This window comes from Oncorhynchus nerka, linkage group LG19 (genome assembly GCF_034236695.1).
Source record: "Oncorhynchus nerka isolate Pitt River linkage group LG19, Oner_Uvic_2.0, whole genome shotgun sequence".
Lineage (NCBI taxonomy): Eukaryota > Metazoa > Chordata > Actinopteri > Salmoniformes > Salmonidae > Oncorhynchus > Oncorhynchus nerka.
In genome coordinates, this window is record NC_088414.1 from 31,473,342 (window position 1) to 31,492,714 (window position 19,373).

At 41.0% G+C, this 19,373-nt stretch overlaps 2 protein-coding genes and 1 pseudogene across 6 annotated transcripts; 2 read left to right on the forward strand and 1 right to left on the reverse strand.

Annotated features, from left to right (window-relative positions):
- Nucleotides 1-1,320: 1,320 nt before the first annotated feature.
- Nucleotides 1,321-5,939, reverse strand: LOC135562451 (putative nuclease HARBI1). 4 transcript variants are annotated; one of them, XR_010459969.1, is made up of 10 exons: nt 4,291-5,939; nt 4,027-4,203; nt 3,875-3,936; nt 3,706-3,792; nt 3,579-3,620; nt 3,337-3,510; nt 3,221-3,257; nt 2,568-3,122; nt 2,185-2,286; nt 1,321-2,090 (listed from the first exon to the last, which is right to left on the reverse strand). XR_010459969.1 is itself a non-coding variant. In XM_065004871.1 (5 exons), the coding sequence occupies exons 2-5, from the start codon at nt 3,037-3,039 to the stop codon at nt 1,959-1,961; spliced, it is 822 nt and encodes a 273-aa protein (XP_064860943.1). In that variant the 5' UTR covers nt 3,040-3,122; nt 3,221-3,409; the 3' UTR covers nt 1,321-1,958. The 4 variants fall into 4 exon arrangements, 3 of the variants coding, with proteins under 3 accessions (XP_064860943.1, XP_064860941.1, XP_064860942.1); XM_065004871.1 differs by lacking the exons at nt 3,579-3,620; nt 3,706-3,792; nt 3,875-3,936; nt 4,027-4,203; nt 4,291-5,939 and adding an exon at nt 2,383-2,498 and having other exon boundaries at nt 3,221-3,409; XM_065004869.1 differs by lacking the exons at nt 3,579-3,620; nt 3,706-3,792; nt 3,875-3,936; nt 4,027-4,203; nt 4,291-5,939 and adding an exon at nt 2,383-2,498 and having other exon boundaries at nt 2,568-3,257; nt 3,337-3,398.
- Nucleotides 5,940-8,790: 2,851 nt separating this feature from the next.
- Nucleotides 8,791-15,929, forward strand: LOC115101390 (uncharacterized). Of its 2 annotated transcripts, none has more exons than XM_029620846.2 (14): nt 8,791-9,278; nt 10,368-10,513; nt 10,761-10,846; nt 10,985-11,081; nt 11,713-11,996; nt 12,095-12,258; nt 12,352-12,501; nt 12,630-12,701; nt 12,857-12,968; nt 13,064-13,122; nt 13,212-13,362; nt 13,457-13,532; nt 13,642-13,786; nt 13,988-15,929. In XM_029620846.2, the coding sequence occupies exons 2-14, from the start codon at nt 10,385-10,387 to the stop codon at nt 15,637-15,639; spliced, it is 3,177 nt and encodes a 1,058-aa protein (XP_029476706.1). In that variant the 5' UTR covers nt 8,791-9,278; nt 10,368-10,384; the 3' UTR covers nt 15,640-15,929. The 2 variants fall into 2 exon arrangements, with proteins under 2 accessions (XP_029476706.1, XP_029476705.1); XM_029620845.2 differs by lacking the exon at nt 8,791-9,278 and adding an exon at nt 9,435-10,218.
- Nucleotides 15,930-16,276: 347 nt separating this feature from the next.
- Nucleotides 16,277-19,373, forward strand: part of LOC115101391 (ryanodine receptor 1-like) — a 116,334-nt pseudogene continuing 113,237 nt past the window's right edge.

Here is a 19,373-nt window from a genome sequence, read left to right on the forward strand (position 1 = left end):
AAACAGAAATGGACATTTACTATCACAGTGATTATATGGAGAATATTAAACTTGTATACGTTCACATTAATCGGGTTCTCACAAAAAGAAAAGTTCTCACTAGTTGCAAATAAAAACAGTCTCTTTTTTTTGTACTTTGCGCCACGCAAGTGGTTGACCTAAATTATATTGTTATACAATTGCAAATAACATTATACCATAGATTGGTAAACGAATAGCCACCAAGTGTCAGTGCGAATTTCCCTGCCATAATTTTTTTTTAATTATATATATATATATAAAAAAAGTTTGGCTCACACAAACAATGCTCTTTCCTCAATAGATAAAAAGCTTTATCAGATGCAAATAAAACTCAGTCCTGCACATCTCACTTGATAAATCCAGCAGTCAACAAGCTAGGCATCAGCGTGAATTTCCCTTCAATTATCAAAAGCCTTGGCTCCCGCAAAGTATGCACATTTCTCTTCCTTCCTTACTCTCTCAATCATTTGCCACAGACGATTCCGAGCTTCTTTGTGAAATGCAGTCAGATCCTTGTTGAACCTCAGGTTGTTCTTCTTTAAATGGTCATTTTTCTTTGCACTTTTCCATGTCATATCCCTCGCTGTCCAGGGGCCTGTTGCACAAAACTAGGATAAGGGATTAAGCCAGGATATCTTGGTGATCCTGGCTCAATTGATCCGTAATCCGGTTGCACTAAAGATGGATAGGGGGCAGGAGGATATGTTATGGTATAAATTACCATGGAGATTTATTCTGTGGAGCTAGCCTGCTCCAGACCAGGCTAAATTCCAGGATCTATTTAATCTCATCCCTAATGTCAGTCAGCAGTCACCAATAGTTATTTCACTGCTCACTATACATTGTTATCACATATAACTAGACCCACTTATTATTTAAACGTTTGTGATCATTAATTTCAATGATTTAGGATAAAAAATGATTTTTAGATGTTGCTATCATTAGATAATTTACAGTTTCCCATAGACTATAAGGCTATATATAAAATGATAGAATATTAGGGCCACAGAGGGGAAAAAAACACAAGTCATAATATTGTAACCAGTTGTTTTAAAGGAGGACAGTTGTTAAAATGACAGATGTGGGGCATTTCGTGAAATTGTACTTCAGTATGGTTTCATAAACAAAGACATGCTGATGTGCCAGAATATTAAGTATCACATTGTCATAAGTATCAAAACTGTAAAAACAATATGTAGCTTTTCTGCAGAAAGAACCAGCCTCATAAATTTATGACTTTATCCTTTTTCTTCAGTGTGGCCCTAGTACTCTGTCATATAAACAAATACACATTCCATATGAATATAAAAACACAATGTGTAACATTATGTTCCTTTATTGAATAAGGACAAAACAAAGCAGGTAAACCATCAGCTCCTTTCGAAACTGAAGTCACAGTGACTCTACAAGATGGAAAGCACAGAATCCAAGCATATTATACAAAATGAGACATACACATTCAAAGGTCTGTATATAACACACCCTGCATGTCTGCACACTAAAATAAATGCAGGACAAATCCATACACATCAACTGAACAGACAAATGAATGGATGCAGTAGCCTCCCTGCAGCCTTGTATTACACACAGTATACCGCACAAACATCATAAGAGGCCAAATTCGTCAAAAACGAACCCAAAAAAACCAAATTCCTCTGCCACCGCAGGACATATTTAACCAAAATTGAAAGCACACATACTAACTAAAATAATTCAACACATATTGGTCCCTCAGCAGCCGACCACTGTCGTCATCAGGGAAGATTGCCGGATTGTCCCAGTCCATGGCTGGTGGCACTCTGGGGGCCCTCTCCTTCCTCAGGCAGGCCACATTGTGGAGGACAGCACAAGCCACAGTAATATCACATGCCCTAACAGGGCTGACCCTTAATTTGTGAAGGCAGTGAAAGCGTGCCTTCAGGAGGCCAAAGGTCATTTCAACTCTGGCCCTGGTCCTGGCATGGGCATGGTTGTAGGCCTGCTATGCTTCCTGGGGGTCTGTGAAAGGTGTCAGGAGAAAAGGCTGGCAGCCATACCCCTGTCTCCCAGCAACACACCAGAGAATTCACCTGTCAACACAAAATCTCATCATTACTACCTCATAAACACAGTGATATTCTTGACACAGCCATGATGGTTATAAATAGGGGTTGTGTGGCTTACCTTGTGATAGATTTCAGAGGCCCGAAAGATTCTGGAGTCATGGACTGAGCCAGGCCATTTTGCCACAACATTGCTGATCACACAGTCAGCATTGCAGACCATCTGAAATCATAAGATGAGGAATATTACACCAATCAATGCACATCACTGGCAATGCAGAGTGTTCGTCAATGGACAATATCAAAAAGTTATGTTCACCTGAACATTAATGCTGTGAAAGGATTTCCTATTCACAAAAATCGGCCTCATGGGCACCTGAGGGGCTTTTATCCTTATGTGTGTGCAGTCCACTGCACCAATGACATTGGGGAAACCTGTCACACAAAGTAATGAGTATCCTACTATGTGTTAACAGTTGTCCTGTAATTTGTAGATCCTCTTACCTGCAATCCTATAGAACTCCTCTTTGATGTCACAGAGTCTTCTGTGGCCAGGGAAGGAGATGAAGACATCTGCTAATGCTTTGATAGCCAGACACACACTCCTTATTGTGCGGCAAATTGTGGCCTTGTTCAGCTGTTCTGCATCCCCCACTGAGTACAGGAAGGCTCCACTAGCAAAAAAGCGCAAGGCCACACAAACCATTTGCTCCACACTCAGTGCATGGCTCCGTGCAGTGCGGTGCTTAATCCTGGGACCCAGTAGTCTGCATAGATACCTGATGCCATCTGCAGAAAACCTGTATCTTTCATATAGATGGTCATCAGGGAAGGCCAGTGGGTCCAACCGGTCCCTGAAGACCCTTCCTCGCCTGAAGGCTCTCCTCAGCACAAGTGCTTCTTCATCCACCACATCTCGCACGAATGGGCATGCCATTGTCAGAGCAGAAAGGAACACACAATTTTGGGCCTTCATATAGGCTAGTGGCCACACCTGGTGCTGGGGGGGTGGGCAAAAGAGGGCGATGCCTTATAACGATGACTTGGTTGTACTGATTGCTGGGAAAATTAAAAAAAACTTAGAAAGATGCCACCGTCCTGTGTGCTCACAATAAGAGCTCATATGTCATGGCTCACTTGACTTTACGAGAATATACCTAATTTTTTATTTTGAGCTGTGTCATCTTCTTGGAGCTGGGGGAGGAAAGAAAAATAATGATTAATACATTTGTGTTACAGTTAGCATACAGTGTACATTGAAGGCATATCTCACCTCCCTCTCAAGTTTTTTTATTTCAAGGTCCAGTTTCCTAATTGTCCTCTTTTTTATTTCGGACTCCAGTGCAAGATTTTCCATCTTTTTCTTCTTGTACTGAATGTCTATGTCTGCCAGTTCTATTTGGCGCCGGAGGTGGTTGCCATACAACTTTCTGATAGCTTGTGAGCTCTGTGAACACAATACAATTAGCGCAGCTGGAATTTGGCAGGATGTGGTGTCCTTTTATTAATACGCACTATGTTGCCAGGCTGGTTTTCCCACTGTATAGCATCTGGGTCCTGTAAAAGAAATTAGATTTTTATTTTGATGAGGACTCCTCACCATTGTAGAGTAAATAGTACTTTCACAGTCTTAACATGATACCTCATGCCTTCTGGAATCCAGAGAGATGGTCTCCTCCTCATCATCGTCTCCATCATGTGCTGTTGCTGCTGCACTGGGGCCTTCACCCTATCACATTTAATCGGATTCATATTGAAGCTAGTAGACAAGACATGCCAGGCCTACAGTATGCCTTTGATGGAGTACTCACTGGATCAGCATCGTCTGGTGCTTGTGCTGGTGGCTCTAACAGGAACACAGTGCTGCCAGGCACTGCAAGGCAATATGTAAACCAAAGTCAGACAGTCCAAATTGATTCAATATGAATGTGGTTGTATCCCATGTAGAGATGGAAGGACATACCTTGAATGAAGCGGGTGGCATCTTGGGAGGAACCTATGCTCGTCTCTTTCCCCCCAGGGATCCCCTCTAAGACGGGCCTGCCTTTATTTAGCTCCAAGGCCATGTCCTCTGCTGGGGTAAGGTCAGCCTTTGGTGACCCACCACCCGTGCCTTGTCTGTGGGTATTCTTTTTCACTGCTAAAACAGTACAGACAATGTGTGAGCAGGCACCTTCTGGGTACAATATATGCTTGTGCTTTGTTAAATATTAGTCAGGGACCATACCATTCTGCAGAATGTTCTTGTATTTGATTTTGACCTGCTGCCATGTCCGTTTTGGCCCGTTCATGTTTAATCTACACACACACACACACACACACACATTTAATGGAGTCACACTGCAAAAAATTACTTGGTATTTTTGTCTTGTTTTCAGTAAAAATATCAAAAAATTTATCATAGCTTTATACAGTGTGATGGAGTTACTTTACACAATTTCACTCATATCTGCAGTGCATTTCAATTAAAAATTTAACCGTTTCATAATTACAGTACAACTGCATTTTTGGAGATGTGAATTAAATATTTGAATTGTAATTGTGATGTTTCAGCGGAGCGGTGAGTGTGTAATTGTGCACTACTTACGCATTCAGGCGGTCTGCAATACTTTGCCACGCTTTTTCTCTTTGCTTTATCACTGTGGCGGTGTTGCCTTTCTTCTTAATTATATCTTTTACCTCCTCGTATGCCTCCATGAGGATTTGTGCTTCCGACGGGGAAAAGTACGCGGCTCTAGTTGCCATGGTAAATCAGTTAATCTGTGATCTGTGGCGGGGTCTATTTGAGTGAGCCGTGAGCGCGCACCTATCCAGGATTGGTTTCACCTGGTTTAATGAATCCGTGTCTGCTCATCCTGGCTTGGTCTTTGTGCAACCAATTAAGCCTGGACGCACATGTTTTGGCTTCATTGAGCTCAGCTGAGTCATTTATCCCGGATGTCTTAATTCTACTTTTGTGCAACAGGCCCCTGGAGATGAATCTCATGATCACTGGTCGTGGTGGCTGGTTGTTTTCCCCATCTCTCAGCCTACCCAGGCTGTGCACTACATCCGGAGAACCTGCAACAACACTTCGCTCCTCCTGCGGGACCATTGCCCTGCAAATGTCCTTCACTCTTGCTTTGATGTTCTCGTCAGATTTTTCTGCTATTCCATAAATTCGAAGATTCCTTCTTCGATTTACCAGTCATTCTCGTTAACCTTTGACTCCATTTCAGTGAGTTTCTTCTCCTGCTTTGCAACCTGAATTTTCAATGTTGCGTTCTGCTGCTTCAGTTTTGACTTCCTCAGCATTGAAATCAATCGATTTCTTCAGGTTAACGATGCTGATAGTGTTCTTTTATACCAAATTCATGATGTCATCTGCACTCTTTGATTTTTGCCGTGAGGATGCGGACGATGTTGTCCTGTAGCTGGCTCAGTGATGGTTCACTTCTCAACTTCTTTGGAAGTTGCTCCTTGGTTGGGGTATTCGGTATGAATCACATTCACCCACCTTTTTACACTGCAAGCATATGAGTGAGTTTCAACAATGCCTATATTCTGCTTGGAAGTTTCAACATCCATTATCTCAGCAACAGTCTGGTCATGTCCTGATTCCATGCTACTAGCTATGAAGACGTTAGCAGGCTAACTTAACTAACGTAACGCTGAAACTTTTCGATAGCTAGCTTGTTCGTTGGAAATCGTCAAAAATATATTTAAATGGTTTGATTAATTACAAAATTATTCAAAATAGCTAAATTGTATGGTTAGATATCATTTTTTGTGGAAAAAACAAACACATTTCAACTGCAGTCTAAAACTATAAACTTTGTGAGAAAACCCTTAAATGGTTCCTCAGCTAGAAATGTTACACCCTCTCATGTCGCCATCTTGAGCGCCCCCCTCTGTGTTTTTTAAAATATATTTAAATTTTTTATTAACAACAAATCAATACAGAAAGTACACAAGGGAACACAAGTATATATAGATTATATACAATGGACAATCGCGCTAGGGGGTACAATATCACATCACATTACAATTACACAATTACACAAGCCATACATACACTTACAATTCTAACAGCTTTTTTGTTAGTAGAGTATTTAACTGTTTTAAAATACAGTTCAATTTATTTTTGTAGGGTAAGAAATTGTGGGTTTTTTTGTTTGTAAATTTACATTTGTGTATATGAAATTTGGCCAAAAGAATAATGAAATTAATTACATAAAAATGTTTCATCTTATTTCTCTTATGTAAAGAATCCAAACAGTACATCTCGCCACAATAGTGTAAAATCTTCATAGATGTGTTCAATTATCAATCTACTGATGTCTTGCCACAGTTTTCTTACATGAATACAATGCCAAAAAAGATGCAACACTGTTTCTGGGTGGTCATTACAAAAGGATCTATTTGAGTTGATGTTTTCCTTAAACGTCTTCATATAGTGGTTGGCAGGATAATATTTATGAATAATTTTAAAGGAAACTTCCTTAATTTTGTTAACAAGTAGGTATGTGTGTGGCAACATCCAAACCTTTTTCCAACAGATATTATCAATAAATCCATTCCAATAAGGCATGACATAAGGTATACAACATCCTGCTGAAAAAAGGTTTGTATCGCTCTGTTGTTGAATGGACCAAAAGAGAAACAAATATTTCCTACTGATGAGTCAACAGGGTCAATAGAAGGTAGGCTCTGAGGGTCAGGTCTTGACATGTTCCTGAATAACAGAGCAACACCTGAGGGAATGGCATCTAAAACAATTGCAATCTTTAGGTGTTACAGGGACCTTGTAAAGTGATAAGAATTCCTTATAACTGAGTAAAATACCCTCTGCCTTTACCAGTTGGCTCACCAATAGGATATTATTTCGGAACCAATATTCTAAAAACAAAGAAGTATTTTTAAACAATATCCCGATTATTCCATATATAATATCCGTGTGGAGAAAAATTGTGTTTATAAATTAAGGACCATGATCAGAAAACCTGCCAATGAAAAGCAGAAAGTTTCACTGAAATTTCGTCAATATTATAATTGCAAAACAACATGTAGGTAGAGAAGAAAAAGTAGAGAAGTAGAGAAAAGTAGAGAAGACATGATGGAATTAAATTCCAGATAGAAGTGGGTCTTCTTAGGAATCGTTTTATCCAATTGATCTTAAAAGTATTATTTAAAGTAGTAAAGTCCAGAAAATTCAGTCCACCATTCTCAACAGTTTTCCTAATGTAATGGGTACGGTTTCTCCAAAGAAAGTTGAAAAGCATCTGGTCTATCTCCTTGCTTATTTTACTGTCAAGATATAAAGATAGAGCACCATATGTTAGTCTAGAGATACCTTCGGCCTTGGTTATTAGGACTTGACCTTTTAAAGATAAGTCCCTCATTGATTTAGCTTCTTCTGGTTATTTTTAATAAGAGGCTTAAAATTTAGTAAGCATCTAGACTTCTGATCCTTTGTAATGGTTATGCCTAAATATGTAAGTTCTTCTTTTACTGGAATACCATAATATGAAGGTGTCACACAATCTTTGACAGCTATGAGTTCACATGTATTAATGTTAAGATATAGACCAGACGCTTTGGAAAAGGATTGTATCACATTGATCGATATGGGAATTTGGTTAGCGTCTTTCAGAAAAAGTGTATTATCATCAGCCAGCTGGCTTATAATAATTTCTTTACCACCTAAGGAAATACCTTGTACAGGACTATTATTTAAAGAATGTGCAAGAAGTTGGGTGATTAATAAAAACAGGTACGGGGAGATAGGACAACCTTGCCTAATTCCTCTCTTTAACTCAAATCTAGGTGAGGTGCCATATATCAATTTGATAGAGCTGTTACCATTTGCATAGAGAGTCTTAATAGCCTTACAGAAAAAATCCCCAAAGCCAAGTCTCTCAAGGGAGTGGAAGAGAAACTGATGCTCTACTGTGTCAAATGCTTTATAAAAATCTAAAAATAATATGAAGCTATCCTCAGTTATTAGGTCTGAGCAGTCAAGTATGTCTAATACTAGTCTGACATTGATTAGAAATATGTCTGCTCCTCATGAAGCCAGACTGTGTTTCATCAATGATTGCATCCAGGACTTCTTTAACTCTTTTTGCAAGTAGCAAGGCTAATATCGTATAGTCATTATTAAGAAGACAAATTGGACACCAGTTATCGATGAGCAGCACTTATTTTTTAGGCTTATAGGTAGGTATCAGTGTTATTAACCCCTGACTCATTGTAGGAGGCAGAACAATGTTTTTAATACTCTCTAAAAAGACTTCAAATAGGAAGGGAGCTACTTGTTCAGAAAATAATTTGTAAAATTCTGACTTAAATTCCATCAACACCTGGTGATTTATTGTTCTTTAGATGTTTGATAGACTATATAATCTCTTCAACTTTGATGGGTTCATCACACTGTTTAGATTCTATATCACTGATAGAGTGAACATTATTCAGTGAATTAAAAAACATCTGTGGATTCCTGACAGTACGTAGAGCTATACAATTTTGTGTAAAAATTGCTACAGTATTTAGCGATTGATTTTTGGTCATCAGTAATAACAATGTTTAATTTATGGATAGTGTTATTTTTAGAGTGAAATTTCTCAAGTCTAAAGAAATAGGATGAATTCTGTTCTCCCTCCTCAATCCATTTTTCCTAGATCTAATAAAGGCTCCTTCTGATTTTAATCTATAAATATTATCCAGTTTATTTTGTAACTCAATTAGTTCCATCTTCTCCTCGGCTGGGGACCTCTGAGAAAGGGAAGTTATCTTAATGATCACCTTTTCCTCCTCAGCTCTTCTGGTCTTAGCAAGATTACTACCATATTTTCTAAGGTATTTGGACACCTCAAATTTAAAGATCTCCCAGTTCTTGCAATAAGATTTTTCTTCACAAGCCCTTTCCCAAAAGTGTGAAAGCAGATCTTTAATCTCAAATTCAACTATATCATTATTTAATAATGAGCTATTTAGCTTCCAGTAAGATGCTCTGCCAAGGTTAGTATCAGGGGTAAATATTTTGATATCAATGTAAATGGCCCTATGGTCTGTGGTACAGTGGTACAGACAAGCATCTCTGAACCCTGCCCATCACACATTTTTTAGGCACAGGTGACCGGAAGTATCATCAAATGTTGATGGCGGCGGGATGAGAGGATCAAAGACGTGCAACAACATCGGCTCCATTATTTTACCTGTCGAAATTTAAGATCTGTAAGTAATTTGAGCAAGTCATGTGAGGATCGCTTCTTCTGAGAAATGCTAGCATAGTCACTGTTAAAGCTTCTCACAGGCCAATTCATATAATCAGCAATCCAGGGTTTATATACATCATTGAGGGAGTTATATTAACCTGAGTCACGGTGCACCGTATATGGCCCGTGACCTGACGGGCAAAAACGGTGAGGGAGGAGCGACCTCAAATTGAACAGTAATATCGGTGCCGCTTTATCATGTTGTCAACAAGGCAGCATGATGCACCGTTCAGAATAATAAAACATATATTTTCCATCAAGGTGCTTAATCTAGCCTAGGCTACATGTCTTTTGTGTTGAGCAGGTGATCCATTATATTGACCAGTAAATAACAATTAAAATAAAAGTTTTAGGCAGTCGGAGGAGCAAGACCAGGTGGGACCATTCTAATCTAGCCAATGAGAGGCAGATAAACCTGACAACAACAGGAACAACTCCGATATAAAGTGTTTTTTTTCTCAAAATTGCTGGGATGTCACGTGTCCTACTATATCAGTACACTCATAGCAACATGAGCATTTCGAAACTTCTAATCGATCAAATAAACCACACGTAGCAAATAAACTATTTAAAAAAAAATGTTTACCAAATTCGACATTGACCTCCATACAAAAACACGCCACCTGCTGAAGACAGATTTTGGGCAGTTATCCCTCTTGCTTCGCCTCTTCTCTGTTTGAGCCGATTTCACCGTGGGCTTTGAACGCGGTACTTGGCTCACACCCGGTAGGCAGTCCCGTAACAAAACAAATATTTTTTTTTACCCGGTGTAAACTCCTTTCACCGGTGTAACCCGGGCCAGATAATCGAATTCCCCCAGTGGCGGTAGGATGAGAGGATCAAAGAAGTGCAACATCGGCTACATAATTTTTCCACGTAGCTGTCCACATTTAAGTTTTGTAAGTGATTTGAGCAAAGTCAATAGATTTGAGGTCCATTGTAGTTACTTACAAATTGTTTCTAAAGCTTGTCCCAGCCTCAGTTTTGTATAGTGATGTCGTTTTCAAAGGCCACTACTTTAAACTGTTTTAATTTTTTTTTTACACAGCCGAACTGGATCTACCAATGCCGAACCCCATGGACGACCGTCTGCGCGTGGTGGCCGTGATACATGCTTTGAAAGCATCTGGAGTTCGCGTGAAAAATTGGAAGAACTTCTTCAATGGGCCATACACGAGTGGCCCTGTCAGACCGGTAACAAACATGAACATAATGTTCCCTGAACGGTTAACCTCAATGCTTCAATAAAGTTCGTTGTCTACACAGACAATATGCTACACCTTAAGACATGTTGATTACTTGTTGAGTGATGATTACTCCCAAGGTCACATTTCTTGAATATTCAAATCTATTAATCATAAGTTGCACACTACCAATGTTGTGTGATTGTTGTAGAAAGCATTTATAGTACCTCTATGATCTGTAGATGGATGTCTTTCAGGAGAACCAATCTCAATTTGCCTTTGGTCGGGACCTGATCTTGCTGCCCCAGTGCTATTTAACTGATATGAGTGGGACAGTGCCAAAGTATGTAAACTTGAGTTGTATTTTAGCTTTAAATACAATCAGAACTAGGAGATGTGATTGTATCCAGAATATATTTTAAACAATGAACAACTGGTCATGGCAAACGTACAATTGAGTGATCTAACTATTCCAATTTAGGTTCTTGGTGGATGCCTGTGAATTTTTATCCCAGCATCTTCATACTGAAGGGCTGTTTCGAAAGACGGGGTCATTGAGTCGGATCCGTGCTTTGAAGGTAAGATTGCACAGGAGAGATGTGCAGGAAAATCCACATTCTTACCCCAATGAGTATCTTTTCTATGTTGACCATCTACCACCTCATAACAGGCTGACCTGGAGCAGGGGGAGCCAGTCTTTTCTCTGTTGACCATCTACCACCTCATAACAGGCTGACCTGGAGCAGGGGGAGCCAGTCTTTTCTATGGGAACAGGCTGACCTGGAGCAGGGGGGAGCCAGTCTTTTCTCTGTTGACCATCTACCACCTCAGGCTGAACAGGCTGACCTGGACCTGGCAGGGGAGCCAGTCTTTTCTCTGTTGACCATCTACCACCTCATAACAGGCTGACCTGGAGCAGGGGGAGCCAGTCTTTTCTCTGTTGACCATCTACCACCTCATAACAGGCTGACCTGGAGCAGGGGGAGCCAGTCTTTTCTCTGTTGACCATCTACCACCTCATAACAGGCTGACCTGGAGCAGGGGGAGCCAGTCTTTTCTCTGTTGACCATCTACCACCTCATAACAGGCTGACCTGGAGCAGGGGGAGCCAGTCTTTTCTCTGTTGACCATCTACCACCTCATAACAGGCTGACCTGGAGCAGGGGGAGCCAGTCTTTTCTCTGTTGACCATCTACCACCTCATAACAGGCTGACCTGGAGCAGGGGGAGCCAGTCTTTTCTCTGCCACATTCAGCCACTCTGCAGTCCTGTGATGTGGCGTCTCTTGTGAAGCAGTTCTTACGGGAGTTGCCCTCTCCCCTCATCCCTATGGATCTACAGGTGCCACTGTGCTGTGCACAGGGCTTAGAGGAGGAGGGGGGCCAGGAGCAGGGTAAAGATGGAGTCACTCTTCTTCTTACAGCCCTGTTCCCTCTTTCTCATTCACGGGCCCTCCGATACTTCTGCACTTTCCTGAGACAGACGGCTCAAAGGTTTGTCTCCAGAATGTCATGATTACTTTTCCTTTCATCTGCGTTGTTCCTCCATTCTCCATCAAGTTTCTCAATCTCCGATCCGTCCTTTTCACTAGATGTGAAGAGAATCGTATGGAAGTGGGCAATCTGGCCCTTGTGATTGCACCTAATTTGCTACATTGTCCAGCTGGGGGCGCTAAACTGACCGCAGGCACAGAGAGACAACTGGATAGACAAGCAGCAGTGATCAAGACACTCATCATACATGCAGATCGTATCGGTATGTTCTGATAACTATACATTTGTTTAGTAGCTGATGACGGGTGTTTGATTTAATGTTGACACCGATTTCAATCCTCTGTACGTCCACAAGGTGTCGTTCCCCCTTCTATTATGGACATGGCAACTGTAGCAGAGTTGGGTGAATCCACTACACCCCCAGTTGACGGAGGGAGATTTCAGGAGAGGGCAGGACTTGGTGTGTATAGAAGTTTAAGACGTCAAAGGAGGCGCAGTGTTGGAGGTGAGAGTTTAGGCAATGACGAGGTCTTGAGGTTCATACTGTGACAGTCATTTAAGAATACACTGCTGTCAATTCATGAATTCAGTTCAGAATTCTTCTTCTTCTTCTTTTTTGCTTGATCTCTCCAGAGATATTTGTGGATGCTCTCAGTAAATTCAAGACAGGCCGCACACACACTGGCCCTTCACACCCCACAGACGGTACGTGCATAATGTTGTGGTAAAGACATGCTTTTTGCTGCTTAGTAACTGGTTGCTTAGTTCTGATGCTTTGAAAAAGTTGTGTCGAAATGATCTAGTCGTTAGTAATAGCCAATAGGTGTGTTGCCCCTGACTTTATAACCTTGACCCCACAGGCCGGCAAAATACAAAGACATCTCACCACACCACACCTCAATCACCAGTCACATCCAAACGAAAATCGAGCGAAGATACTGTCCCTGATGTAGAGGGCTCTGCTAAAAAAAGGTACATATATATATATTTTTTTATATAGATGAACCACTTCAGATTCTGTTTTAAATGCTTTACATGGAGCTAATACCATCCTTCTCTATATACAGACGCTCTATCCATGACCTAAGAAAAGACAACCAATCCATCAGCAAACTACATTCAAATGGTGATGTATTTGTAGCCTGTACTGCAATATAGCTTTTAGTCAGTCGAATAAGGTACGGTATGACAAGTTCTATGTTTTTGTCCGAGTAGACTCTGAGTCGGCAGTCGGCCAAAGCCTTTCCAGTACACTCACCTCTGTCCTGAGTGTAGGGGAGGGCAGTAAGGAGCAGGAGCTGTCTGTCACTCTCAGTGCCTCAGAGAAGAGGAGGAATCACAAAAAATATCATAAAACGTCAAACAAGTAAATCTTAAACAGCTTATATTTAACCCTTGTTTGTCTATTGCCTTGTTTTCGTGGCCGACGAGGTGACCGACTGTGTGTATATTTCCTGAAGGCATCCGGTGCAAGATGACAAGGCTCATCGAAGGAGATCGCTCAGATTCTTCAACATGCCAAGCTGGAGCAGCCCTGTAATTCTGGCGCTCTTCCCTCTCCTGTTCTAACACACTTCACATTGTTCCCGTTATGTCTTTTGACACCCCACTCTATTGTTTGACTTCCCTGTGACTTAATTCACAGAACCCTTCCCCCACACCCATTGAGAAGGACACTGAGAATTGGATCATGGGCAGTAGGACGGTATCTGATGGTATGACTGAAGCATCCAGCTCTGAGGCTGAACGGTACAGGATTCCTGTCAAAATGATTGATGGCCCTGGACGAGGTTTGGATTGTTTCTTTAAAATGTCCGTTACATTGAGATTTTAGACATTTAGCAGATGCTCTTATCCAGAGTGACTCAAAGTCATAACTTCTTTATTGAGGAAAAACGTACTTATCAGCTAAATCAGTGCTAGTAGGAAAATACCATGTATCCACATGTTACTCACTTAAATACTCAATGTGACATTTTATCTGTATTCAGTTCTAGTGGGGAATGAGATGGAGGCTAAACCTGATCTGCTGAACTACAGCTTCGCTGAAAATCTTGATGACTTCCTGGATCTCGTGACATTGGACTCGCCTACTGGGACAGAAGATGGGGAATCACGTGCATGCTCTGTGCTCAAGTTGGAAAATGAGACAATAGAGGAAACAGTTTCATACTGTCTGACTAACAGTGTATTTAGGGGTCGTGAGCAGGTTGGGATAAAAGAAGAGATGGGTCTAAGTAAGAAGCTGTCAACAGTGGATATGTCTGACAGGGTTGGTCAGAAGCCCCGTCGCCCTCGTCGCTCCATCAGTATGCCAGAGGGGACATTGGGCCAACTGAGGATTCAAGATGAAATAGACAAGGAGGAGAAAACAGAGAAAAAAGATGGAGTCTTTGAGGACACCTGGGTTATGGTGGAGGAACCCCAACAAGCCAGAACCAGAACCGTGGTGGATGAAGGGCTGGGTAAAGGAATGGATGAAGCAGAAGAGTTGGAGGAAAAACCATTGGTGAAGAAAGAGAAGATGACAGAGTCAGGACTCCGGTTTAAGAGGACACATCAGCTCATGTCTTTAGCAGAGCAGCTCAGGCATTTCAACGCTCTGGCAACACTGCTCCGTAGCCCCAGGGTTTCTCCCCCACCCCCTGAACCCCAGCTTAACGATGTCCTGCATGAGCGTCAGCGGGAAGGGGGTCAGGGGAGTGTTGTCCATCTGCGTCGGCAGGGAGAAAGGCGGTTTGGACGCTCCATCAGTCACGATGGTGTTCCCGGATCTTTTCCAGGACAAGCTCCTAAAAATCAGCAGGATGAGCCAGGGGTTTTTCAAAGCCCCAGTGAGACAGTTCTCTGTTCACCACCAAAGCCAACTCTAAGTCTTTATCAATTTGCCCAAGAGGGGCAGAATGAAATCCAACATACTCCAGATCCTCAACTACAACAGGATAACCCCTTGCAAACCCTCCAGTATTTGTGTACTCCTCCATCACTAAATCCAAAGCCGAACCAGGGATCTCGCCAGGGGCAATTTAACAAATCACAACTGCATCTCAGGGAAAGCCAACTGAAACTGTTGGAGGAACAATACACAGAGTCAGGTCTGCATGACCTGCTGGAGATGCACTTGAATATATGTGATCCAAAGGAGGAGCAAGGGCAATACCTTACAGTTCCAATGCAGTTTGATAGACCGTCTCAGACAGACACTATCTTAGATGTTCTACCTCAGACCATGGTCCCCCTACAGCAGAAGCCCCAAACTACTGAAGTCAAACTTCCTATCCCTTCTCCTCTAACCCCTCCTCTCTCTCAAACAGAAACATGCTCTCCCAGTCCCAGTATACCCTCTGCCACAACGATAGACAGAACATCATCAACTGAACTCTACACTGATCCGTTAGTGGCTAACTGCTCCCTTACCTCTGTCACGGCTTTTGACTTTATAGAAGTCGACAGAGGGGTCAGTGAGAGTGATGGGTCTTCTCTTCCTGTGGAATTATCTCCACCCCCATTCTTGCAGTTCAGTCACCTGGCCACCAGGAGAGGCTACAGAGATTCGCCTCGCTGGCCTATCCATGATATTAGCATTGCCACAGGGGACCCCGTTCATATATACCTTGGTGCAGGGGACCCTCTACAGATATGACATGTACAGGATATACAAAGTGGTTCTTTGTTTGTAGTGCGTTGGTTTTGAGTATTAGGGTTTTAAAATGGGTAAATAAAACCACACAAAGAATGGCATCTGTTACTTGATGTAATTGTGCCAAGTTATATCCTCACATTTTTATTTTATGTTTTCATGAGGTTGTTTTTATTAGTTTCTGTTATGTTTTGTTATTATTGTGTCCGAAGTTGCATTTGACATATCTCAGACAATATTTAATTTGCTTATTCTTTATCTATTCAGTTTTAATAAAAAAAATATTTTTAAAATCCTTTTTGGATTTATTCATTCATATCAGATTTAGTATATCCCTCTTAGAGGCATTTTCCTGATTGTTTAGAGGTTGACATCATTTTCCTGACTTAGTAAGTACAAAGGTTTTAAAATGCGTCTGTATTCATAAACCTTTTTTTGCAGACCTACATTAAGGGGGATCCCTTTGGGACTGATGCAACAACACTGCCATCGTTAGTATGCATGTGCTTTACACGTATTGTAGCTATGTTAAATCACATTCAGACACATCAAATGTTTACTGGTGTATTTGGCAATACTGTACAACAATCCTATAGGACTTCTAGCTAAACTGTCCAGTTAAAGCATCTCTGTGTTGTAGTCACAGATCCATCCCCTTTTATGTTGCACTGAGCAGGAGTTAACTGTCACTGTCTCATAACGTAGCCAGAGACACCAGACCCACATTCTCCTTTAGTAAGCCACCACACACAGGCAGTAGTTTGGAGTGAGAGCAGAGAGGCGGGAGAGAGACAGCAAGGCTGGCCGAGGAGCAACCAGGGAGAAAAGAGAGTCATTTACACATCTCTCTCAAGGAGTGATCAGTAATACTTTGAGAGGATGGCAGACGGGGGAGATGGAGAGGAGGAGATTCAGTTCTTGCGTACGGTTAGTGATGCTGTATTCCTTCTGTTCCATTATTTAGTTTAGAGTGTAGCTGATAGAGGCTTTGAGAGAAACCATGCTGCAGTGTATCTATAATCAGGTACCTTATCCTGCTGTAATCTGTCACTTCTGTGTAACTCCTAGTCCAATGTATCAACTTTCAAACGTTTTTGTTAATGGCTTCCCTTTGACTTTGGAAAGACCAAATTGACATGGACAGTTTCTGGGTTTGTCAGTATTGTTATCTATCTATACACCAGAGGAACTTGATATGTTATTGTTTGGGAGTTGGGCAGCTTGCTTGGTGCCAAGTAAAGTAGAAACACATGAAAACTAGGGTAGTAATTAATTTTAAAAAACACTAAGACTGGTCAACAAAAGATGCATACAAATGTAATTCTATTTGATTAATTAAATGGAATGAGAAATCAGATTTTGAAGAGTGCATAGCTTTTAGTGTTTTTTACTTTTTGTTGCAGTAATATGGTTACAGATGAGGTAATGAGAGTAGAGCATGATGGAAAGGGGTTACAGGTTACATTGCATCAGAGTGGTTGTCCCAGTCAAGACGAGGCCATTCTTCACAGCAATTTATTGACTACAGCACATTTTTACACCATTGAGACCAGCATGATAAAGATGCTGATTTCCACACTATTCAGCTACTGAATGAGGGAGAGGAATTGTGTGTGACACGTTTTCCTACTGGTGTTTTACGAGCTGTTCTTAGACTGATTGAATACTAATCTTCAGCAGTACAGTAACCAGAGACTGGTCTGCTTGTAGAGAGTTCGACCATTCATACCACTGTCCCAGTGTCGTGCAGAGTGACCCTCTCACTGTCTCTCACCATGTCTCACTGGAGACCTAGTGGAGCAGAGACGAGGATACGGGTCTCACAGGCATCACAAGAGTTTGGTGTTTCATATCTGTTATATTAATATACACTAACAACTAGTTGGAGGGGAAAAGTACAACACCAGTCAAACAAAATGCACCATCTCTAAGCACTGATGTTTGTCATTCACACTGTTCTGAACTAGATACAGTACACTGCCTTATTTTCTAAGTGAACATATCTTTCTCAAAGAATACCAGTGAGCTACATTGAATATACAATCACAGCAAGACATTGAAAAGGAGCATGGCATACAACATGCCTTTCTGAAACAAGCTCTCTGTTTTGGTTTAGTTTTAGGCACAGATATTTTCCTTCGTAGGGACTCGGACTGACGAGAACACCAAATTACATTTCACAGGCAAGGCTTTTATATGATGTGTCAAACCTGACTGAATCCAGGCAGAGATGGGCTGTTAAATATACCTGACATTTATCTGTGTGTATAGGTATCATTCACCACAGAGCACTAGCACTTTCTATATATACTGCTGTGTTAGTGGGCATGGCCAAAAATGTTTGAGGTCCTTCTCTTGGCCACAGTCAAAATGTATATATTTTAAAGCTAATTATTGTATTTAAAAAAATATATATGTTTTGCATTATGGTACAGATACTTCAGTGTGAAAGTCTTGGAAGATGCGGAGAGTCAAAGCACAGTGGGCTGAATTCAAGGCCAAACCCTCTTTATATCTGTGCTGAGTTTTAAAGCAAATTTTCTGCAATTATACACATTTTTCCATAGCATAAGAAGAAGGCATAAACCATCGAAGTCACTCAAACATTAACTAAATCAGTGGGGGCCCCATGCCATAACATTTATTTTAGAATCTTTTGATTCTCCCTGACTGTAGTTTTTATTTTGTTGGTTGTTTGTTCTCAAATATAATCTTATTTTAAAACACATGGACCAAAAATATAAACCCAACATGTAAAGTGTTGGTCCCATGTTTCATGAGCTGAAATAAAATATCCCAGATATGTTACATATGCACAAAAAGCTGATTTCTCAATTGTGTGCATATATTTGTTTGCATCCCTGTTATTAAGCATTTCTCATTTGCCAAGATAATCCATCTACCTGACTGGTCTGGCATATCAAAAAGCTTATTAAACAGAATGATCATTACACAGGTGCACCTTGTGCTGAGGAAAATAAAAGGCCACTCTAAAATGTGCAGTTTTGTCACACAACACAATGCCACAGATGTCTCAAGTTTTGAGGGAGCGTGCAATTGGCATGCTGGCAGCAGGAATGTCCAAACAGTGCTCGCTGTTGCCAGAGAATTTAATGTTAATTTCTCTACCATAAACCACCTCTAACATAATTTTAGAGAAATTGGCAGTATGTCCAACCAGCCTCACAACCGTGGATCCCGTGTATGGTGTCGTGGGCGAGCGGTTTGCTGACGTTGTGAATAGAGTGCCCCATTGTGGTGGGATTATGGTATGGGTAGGCATAAACTACGGACAACGAACACAATTGCATTTTATCGATGGTAATTTGAATTCCACAATTGTGAGGCCCATTTATTTTAAGGTATCTGCGACCAAGCATATCTGTATTCCCAGTCATGTGAAATCCATAGATTAGGGCCTAATGAATCAATTTCAATTGACTGATTCTCATATGAACTGTAACTCAGTATTGTTGCATTTTGCGTTTATATTTTTGTTCAGTGTACATACAGGTCCATTATCTTTTCTACATACTTTATACCTGGTTTTAGTGGTTAAAGTTCACACTGAAAATGTTTACCATCCCGATTTTAAAAAACAACATATATAGAGTTGAAGTCGGAAGTTTACATACACCTTAGCCAAATCATTTAAACTCTGTTTTTCACAATTCCTGACATTTAATCCTAGTAAAAAATTCCCTGTTTTAGGTCAGTTAGGATCACCACTTTATTTT

Excerpts from the sequence above, each read along its gene's own strand:
- LOC135562451 (XM_065004871.1), bottom strand. The coding sequence starts at position 3,039 with ATGAAGGCCCAAAATTGTGTGTTCCTTTCTGCTCTGACAATGGCATGC. Across the intron at positions 2,287-2,382 it reads TTCACAGCATTAATGTTCAG|ATGGTCTGCAATGCTGACTG; the intron begins GTGAACATAACT and ends TTATGATTTCAG. Across the intron at positions 2,091-2,184 it reads CCTCTGAAATCTATCACAAG|GTGAATTCTCTGGTGTGTTG; the intron begins GTAAGCCACACA and ends TTGTGTTGACAG.
- LOC115101390 (XM_029620846.2), top strand. The coding sequence starts at position 10,385 with ATGCCGAACCCCATGGACGACCGTCTGCGCGTGGTGGCCGTGATACAT. Across the intron at positions 12,259-12,351 it reads CATACATGCAGATCGTATCG|GTGTCGTTCCCCCTTCTATT; the intron begins GTATGTTCTGAT and ends TACGTCCACAAG. Across the intron at positions 13,363-13,456 it reads TATCATAAAACGTCAAACAA|GCATCCGGTGCAAGATGACA; the intron begins GTAAATCTTAAA and ends TATTTCCTGAAG.